The sequence below is a fragment of the Populus euphratica genome, unplaced genomic scaffold, assembly GCF_000495115.2.
Source record: "Populus euphratica unplaced genomic scaffold, PopEup_1.0 scaffold256.1, whole genome shotgun sequence".
Lineage (NCBI taxonomy): Eukaryota > Viridiplantae > Streptophyta > Magnoliopsida > Malpighiales > Salicaceae > Populus > Populus euphratica.
In genome coordinates, this window is record NW_011499987.1 from 339,746 (window position 1) to 347,963 (window position 8,218).

Below are 8,218 nucleotides of genomic sequence, written 5' to 3' on the forward strand. Positions count from 1 at the left end.
ATATATTTTTTCTATTCCTCACATTATTTTTCTAATCAACATGCTTATTTCCTCCTACATTTACTAATTTAAATATCAAGTGGTCCTCTATTCTGATAGTTGACTTGTTTTTACAGGTGGGTGTGGAAGTCACCTTTTCAACCTATTAAGTAGTGGTTAAGTCAAATCACCTTATTAACAAGGTCAAGCCTAGTCACTCCATTAATTTAAGACACAATCATAACAAACCCAATCTAGTCTCAAGGTTTCATAACTTTTTGTATAATTAATTGATAATTGATATTAGATCACTTGATGCAAAGACAAAGGTGGACTTTAAATTTGTAAAGCTCAGAAACTAATTACAACCTTGGTGGTCAAATTCGACATTATATTAAAATCAAACAATAGAAGCAAGTCTTGAATGGAACTTCAAAATTATTAAAGAGAATATTAGAATAGAAGTATAATATGATTTTGGTAGAGCAAATAGATGCAATATGTTTAAAGGATTTAAAATCATACAACAATCTCTTAAACAAATGGATAAAAATAGTATCATTATACCTTTTTCTATTTTGAGTTTTGTTGTATATTGGTAGTTTGGTTATGAGATCAGAGTGGATAACTAGTCTTAGAAGCAAGATTTCTAGCTATTTTTTTTTAGAGGTTAAAAGAAACTACAATTTATGATTGATTGAATTTTTGTTCATATGTTAATTTCAAATAATTGGAGGGTAATAGAGAATTAACTAAAAAAAATAAAAAAGTTGATGGAACTCATCTATCAAAGGAAAATTTAGTAAGCTCTAAGTAATGTGTAATGTATATATGAGGATGTCCTAAAATTCAATATGCTCGAGAATGAGGTTATTTGGTATTTGGATAATGGTTAACCAAATATTCAAGTTAATATTTCTTTTTTCTTAGTACACGAAGTACATAATAGATGGTAAATGTCCTAATACTTGTAAAATAATCTCTCTTGATTGGATTTAGGAATACTCCATTAATAAAGTCAGTAACTTCAAAAGAAAATGGTAATAAATGAAAGAAAGAGATTTACACTCCAAGAACAAGATTGTTTATTCTTTTTTTTTTGTTATGATTAATGTTTTTAAAGGTTAAGATGTATAAACTTTGAGAGTATGAAAAAGTATGCCTTTTACCTAAGTGGTTCCAAAGGATATTTATACTCCTAGAACCTTGTTATTTTGATAAAGTGGATAGACTGGAGAATTATTTTTTTCTTGATGATAATAATTAGAGATAAAAATATCCTACGTATAATTAATAAGAGACAAATATTAATTAGAGATAAAAAAAAATCTTTTATATATCATTAACGATGGATAAATATTCTTTACATTTTATTAATGAGTATTCATGAGATGAAAATGTGGTAAACTCTTTGGGATACCCTTTACATATTTATAGGTGTAAAAAAATGATTACTTCTAATATGAATAAATCATGTTGATAATTTTAAAATAGAACCATATTGTCCTAACATGAATCTGTAAGACCAATTAAGTCTGGTGCGTAGCCAAATCTATGGAAGATAAGTCTAATAACTTGTCAGACTTATGATGGCTTAGGCTCAACTTATGTCTACACACATGTACATTAGGTCTGACAAGTTGTCAAACCTCTAATGTCTTAGACTTAGCTCATAGCTGAACCCATGTATATTGGGTATGGAAACTTCTCAAACTCACGATGTCTTAGGCTCACCTTATGGATAAACAAGTATATTGGATCTAACACCGGACCTATATTGTCTTGGGCTTAACTCGTAACTGATCCTAAGTATATTGGATTTAGCACCAAACCCACAATGTCTTGGGTTCAGCTCACGACTGATCCCAAGTATATTGGGTTTGACAACTTCTTAAACTCATAATGCCTTGAGCCTAGCTCACAATTAAATCTAAGTGTATTAGATTTGATATTTTACCAAACTCATATTTCTTCTAGCTTAGTTCACAACTGAACTCAAATATATTGGATATGGTATTTTATCAAATACATGATTCTTTGGGATCGACTCACTATTAAATCCAAGTATATTTCATCTAGTATTTTATCATATTTATAATTTTTTAAACAGTTAATAGATTAACTCAAGTATATTAAATATAATATTTTACTATTTTTAAAATTATCATCTTATTATGGGTTTTGACATAAAATTATTAGGTTAAAAATACTGACACATCGATATTGGGTTTCCTTTGTTGCCAAATGAAGGTGGTGGCACTCTCATGAATAATAAAATTTCGAAACATGGAATTTTGTTTTTTTGTATTGTTTTTTTTATTCCAAGGGGCTAATGTTTTAAGGCAATCTACCAGAAAATAATTAATACATAATTTTTTAGGTGAAAAATATTCATTTTCTATTAAATAATCCTTAATTCGGAAGGTCTAATTAAAAAAAATTGAAAATTTGGGTTAATTCGGAAGGTCTAATTAAAAACATTTGAAAATTTGGGTTCCTTTAGGTGAAAAATATTCATTTTCTGTTAAATAATCCTTGATTTGGAAGGTCTAATTAAAAACATTTGAAAATTTGGGTTCCCCCAGCTCTTCCTAGTTATTCCGTCCACTTTTAAGAAATTGTTCACCTTTTTTTTAATTAAAAAAAAAAACTCCTCCCTGCCATTTTCTGCTCTACTCTTTTTACAAGAATCCTAAAGATGAATTAACAAGTTCAGTGAAGGCGAACCCCACACACAGTCCATCTGAATGACTTGTATTTGCAAGGATCGGCACCTCCTCAAACTAGTAACCCCCTAACCAGTGATTTTCTTAACTTCCCTACAAAAGATAGAAAATATAAGATTTTATTATTATTTAAAATGAAAGCACGACAGTCATCAGGTTTGATAAATATCACGGTAGTTGCATTTAAGTTAACAGACAAGAAGGAGATGGAGCTGTTGGGTGCAATTTCTAGCACCTGGCCTCGTTGTTCGAGGCTCATGCCTGGAACGAAAAAGATCATTTGCCAGGACACTACAAAAGGAGAGTGTTGCTAAACTGATGTTGTAGCCATGGATGTTAATTTTCCAAAACTGATGTTGTAGCCATGGATGTTAATTTATATAACTCAATTGATCAGTATATCAGAGATAAATATAAAGGAACTCGCAAAACAGATAAATTCAGAAAAACAAAATGCATTAATAAAAATCAAGTGAAAGAAAAGAAAATCTGTCTCACACTCATCATTAGAGTATCTAACTTAATGAGCCTCTATTCTCCAATCTGCTGCAGTTCTTCACGCCACTGATTCATCACCAGTAGTTTCTCTATTATACTCTTTAATACAGGCGCACTTACCCCACACTTCTGATCTGCAAAGCAGGATCTACCCTCTTCAGCAGCCTTGCAAAGCTGTGGATCCAATGGTACCTTCCCAAGAAAAGGTACTCCCATCTCCTGGCACATTTGAGTTGCACCACCACCGCTGCTATCAAATACTTCACTGCAGGCAATCAAGTCTAGCATTTCTGGAGCTTTCTCTCTCATGTACCCTAAAACTCTTTCTGTAATATCATTTTGTTCACCATTCTCCGTCAACTTTGTAAACCTAAAATCTGTCAATCGCTGGCACAAGCCACTCATGTTCTCAACAACCCCAAGAACCTCAACTCCAACTTTCTTGCAGAAACTCACTTCTTTTCGCACATCAATTAAAGAGACTTGTTGTGGAGTCGTGACAATAATTGCACCATCTATTCCGGTAGCCTGAAGGTATTGGACAATTGAAATGTGCTCATCAGAAGTCCCAGGTGGGGCATCAACCACAAGAAAATCAAGCTCCCCCCAATAAACATCCTTCAGAAATTGCTTGATAAGCCCATTTTTGCGGGGCCCCCTCCATATGACCGCTTCATCTGGGTTCGGAAGCATGAATCCAATGGACATGACCCCAAGGTTTGATTCAACATAGACGGGAGACCAGCCAAGGTTGCTTTGGTGAATTTCTTGACCTTCTAGGCCCAGCATCTTGGGGATACTTGGGCCACAGATGTCAATGTCCATGAGCCCAACCTGGAAGTCCATAGCTGCTAGTGCGTATGACAGTTGAGCAGAGAAAGTGCTCTTCCCGACTCCACCCTTGCCTGATAAAACCAATATCTTGTGCTTCACAGTAGCCATACGTTCAGCAATTGCAACCAAGTCTGCAGAAACCAATATATCACACATTATGTGAAGGGCCTAATTTTGAGTTGAGACAAAATATGTAAATCAAAGCAGAACTATCAGAACAGCTCTGTCCTACAATTTCCACTTTCATTTTCAAATGAAAGAATTAGAACCAAATACAGTATATAGTGTCAAGGTTAACAGAAGGCACACGGACATTCACTCCTTCACTGACTAGGTTAGAGATAGGAAATACAATCAAGTCTTCAATTTAATGGGGCAGGATAACCAATGGGATTCTAGAAGAAAGGGATTGCACTGTTTGTGTGGTCTATTGAAACCATTAGACTAATAAAGTGTCATGGACTTTGGCTTTTTACAGATCGAAAAGAAAAACTTCAACAGCATGTTAAGTTTCATGTGATTTCTTTCATCCAGTGCAAATATTTTATACGAGTTGTCAACCAAAAGTGAAGATACAAAATATCTCAACCAAAAGCCTAAATTTGAGCTGGAAAAACTCGCTGAATCAAACCAATTAAAAAAGGCTTTCTTCAATTTCTTTTTGTCTACAAAAGTTCACTGAAACTAAATTTCAATTGCAAAAGCGACAAACACTGAGTTGAGTTTGAGGTCTCAAGCTTTCTCAAATCTCAATAGGCATCAATCAAGATTATGAGACTATTAAGAGGAATGCCTCAGAGCTAATGGAATAAAATCACAGTTTGATAGTTTGTTTGGGGGCCATAATGGCTAGATCTTCCATTTTTCTTTGCCTATGTTTCTTTTGCTAATTTTTATTCTACTTTTCTATACTTGATCTTCTCTTTCTTTCTTTGCGCTCACCATTCTCCTAAACAAATCTCTTAGCAAATTCTCATAGTCCTAATTCCCCTTCGAAAAAAAAGCCAGTTTCACAAAATCCTAACTGTTCTCCCATTAAAACTTTCTGGAAAGACAGTTGAACATCTCTGAAAATGGCAAAGCTGTCCTCCATCAAAGAGAAAAAACAACTGGTTTTAAAATATGCAATATACCTAGCAACCAACTTTTTCTTTGTATCTCTCATTCAATTGGGTAAAACTTTAAAGCAGGTGATATATACCTAGCAACCAACTTTTTCTTTGTATCACTCATTCAATTGGGGTAAAACTTTAAACCAGGTGACGTATGCTATTTAATGAAGCTACAATATCATTCTTGTTTTCCTCATTTTACATCAAGAGACCAATAATGTTGATTTTTTTCTGATAAAAGAAAAAAATTATACTGGAAAGAGACAATCAACATATTCAAAGAGGATATAAGGCACCCTCCAGAACTAAAAAGAATCAAAGAAAAGCACAATAGCCTGCCAATGTCACTGAATATCAACCAACAAGACACTTCTAAAGATTCCAGCAGCTGAAGTTCATGCTGATGCTGAAAGAAAACTATCCCATCAAATCCTAATTGCCTCAAGAGAGAATGATCGCTAAAAGACTTATTTTGTCTAAATATCACATGCAACACATCTCCATTGAGCCTCGCAATCTATCTTCCTCAAGTTCTATCAAATACCTTGATAAACTCCATCATAATTAGAACCAATCATGCTTCATCAAAGAATCTATTCCTTGGATCGTAAGCTAGTACTTGTGCTTATCATATCAAATGAACATCTGGACAGAGGGACCTACAATGCTTCTATACTAGCAACAAATATAAGTAAAGCCATCCAGATAGAAACTCAAACCCAGGATGATACGCCGGTTTTCCAAGTACAGTTGTTAAGAAAAAACCATAGAAAGTTAAAAAGAAAACAAATTACAAGAAAAAATACCGAGCCCCTCTTACACCCTATAATTTGACATCGAAGTGAAATGAAAAGAATGAAGAATCCAAAGCTATCAAAGAAGATCCTGGGCCTGTCATTTAGATTTCTAAAATAATCAAAACTTCGAGAAATTTTATCCCACCTCCGCATAGTAAAAACTACAAATTATTTCATTATCTCTACCAGAGAAACAATAAAAACGGGAAACAGTCAACAAATGGAACTCACACATCTCCAAGTCCTTCAATAAAAGAATTCAAGAACCACTGCCAACTTAATGTTCAGTTACAAAACCACTTTTCAATGTTTAAGATTTCAATTTTTAGGATCTTCCAGGACACCAACCAAGCAGTGATTAAGATTTTAATTCACTATAAAGGCACCAACATGTCTGTTGACATCGAGCCTATCGCCAAAAGTATATCAGAAGCCCGATAACAGCTGTAAGACTGAAGTTTCACCACCTAAGAAACCAACTACATCGATGTCACCTATCCTGGACGACAACCAACATATGTACATCTATGTCAAAGATGGAAACTACGAAATTCAAGTGCTAATTCCATCCGTACAGTAAAAGCAAAGGTTATTCAAGACAGTAGAACTCGAAATTAAGATGGGCCAATTTGAACCAAAGGAAAGCGTCAATTTCCTATGCTAGGCAATTTCAAGAAGTTCTTACTGCAAGTAATTCAAAGCAATATGTGTAGCAAGCAATATCACATGCACCAATATTCAATTTTTAGCTGGAAAAAGGAGAGAAAGGAGAGAGACCAGGGTCAGGGCCTTTAGGGGCAGTAGCACAAACTTGTTGATTAGGACATCCTTGACAAGAATCGGATTTCCCAGCCGAATCAGATCGAGGACCTGGGCAATCTAAACAAAACCAACACCATTTTTTTCTGTTAAATCATTAAAACCCTAAACACAAATAATTAAAGACGAGAAAAAACACCTACGTTCATTGGCGTTTTCTGGGATTTCACCGTTCTCCATAGTTGTTGTTGGCTTTGATGTTGATGACGGTGCATGCACTGTTGTCGGCTTGCTACACCATAAAAGCAAGGTTATATAACATGGCCCAAGATTCGACCATGTGTTGGTTGCAATCGATCTGAAGATATTTTCTAAAAGATTAAAAAAAAAATCAATTTAGATTTTGATCCATTGATTAAAAATCGAGTCAGCTAATTTACTAGTATTTAATTTCACTGCATGCATATATTTTTTTTAAAAAAAAAAGGAAGGGACTAAGCCCAGGCACAAAGGTCATTTAAGATCTCTAACTAGCTCCATAAAAGGGCGGAAAAGCCCAGCCTCGTATATGTAAACCGGGGAAAGTTGTGGAGATGTTTGACCGCCGCTTGAATGGAAACAATGGTGTCTAGGGTTAGTGGCTTGATCATTGATGAACTATTATTATTATTATTATTATTAATTAACCATAATAATATCTTAAGCTTTGAAGTTTGAATTCTAAAATATAAAGTGTATACAGATATACATCTTAAGCTTTGGATGGGTTATGATTTTCTTTTGATTATTACTAGATAGGTAATTTGTACTATGGTGAATCAATTTTTTTTTAATATAAAATAATAATATCAAGATGATAAAAATCAAAGTTAACTTGGGTTAATTTTATTAATACATGACATGAGATATGAGATCAAGATGACTTGTAAAAATAAAAAAAAATTACAAAATTACAAAATTCAAGGTTGAATAATCTAATGTAAGAGGATAAAACAAAAAAATTAAAAAAAAATTGAATTAACTCTACTTACTCACAACTTATGATATGAGATCAGCATAACCTGTGATATAAAATCAGGATAAGAAAATTGGATTTTCAAAAGAATGACCTAGCAAAAAATCAGAATAAATTGAAAAAAAAACATTAAAAAAAAAACTTGAGCTAACCTAAGCTAACTTGACTGATATACATTTAGGATAACTTTAGTGGAAAAAGGGGGTGAGGTAACAAGGTTTAAAAGCCAATAATTTAATATTAAATGATGAAGTTGAAAAAAAAATATCATAAAAAAATCAAGAAAAAAAAAACTCAAGTTAATCCATCGCTCGCAATATGAAACCAAGATAAAAAAAATAGACTTAGAAAAAAGACTGGGTTAGTTTTTCAAAAACAAAATAGAAAAAAGATTAACCCACATTCGGGATAACTCTACAAAAAAAAATTACAAAATTCAAGGGCTAATAATTGAATGTCAAGAGATAAAATTGTTAAAACAAAATCAATTTCATTAAA

At 33.2% G+C, this 8,218-nt stretch overlaps 1 protein-coding gene across 1 annotated transcript; it reads right to left on the reverse strand.

The window, feature by feature from the left end:
* Positions 1–3,047: 3,047 nt before the first annotated feature.
* On the reverse strand, positions 3,048–7,138 carry NBP35 (nucleotide binding protein 35). Its single transcript, XM_011046915.1, has 3 exons — positions 6,909–7,138; positions 6,724–6,825; positions 3,048–4,168 (listed from the first exon to the last, which is right to left on the reverse strand). Exons 1-3 carry the CDS (start codon positions 6,943–6,945, stop codon positions 3,237–3,239), a joined length of 1,071 nt encoding a protein of 356 aa, XP_011045217.1. The 5' UTR covers positions 6,946–7,138; the 3' UTR covers positions 3,048–3,236.
* Positions 7,139–8,218: the final 1,080 nt, after the last annotated feature.

Excerpts from the sequence above, each read along its gene's own strand:
- NBP35 (XM_011046915.1), bottom strand. The coding sequence starts at position 6,945 with ATGGAGAACGGTGAAATCCCAGAAAACGCCAATGAAC. Across the intron at positions 6,826-6,908 it reads CCCAGAAAACGCCAATGAAC|ATTGCCCAGGTCCTCGATCT; the intron begins GTAGGTGTTTTT and ends GGTTTTGTTTAG. Across the intron at positions 4,169-6,723 it reads CCCTAAAGGCCCTGACCCTG|ACTTGGTTGCAATTGCTGAA; the intron begins GTCTCTCTCCTT and ends TGGTTTCTGCAG.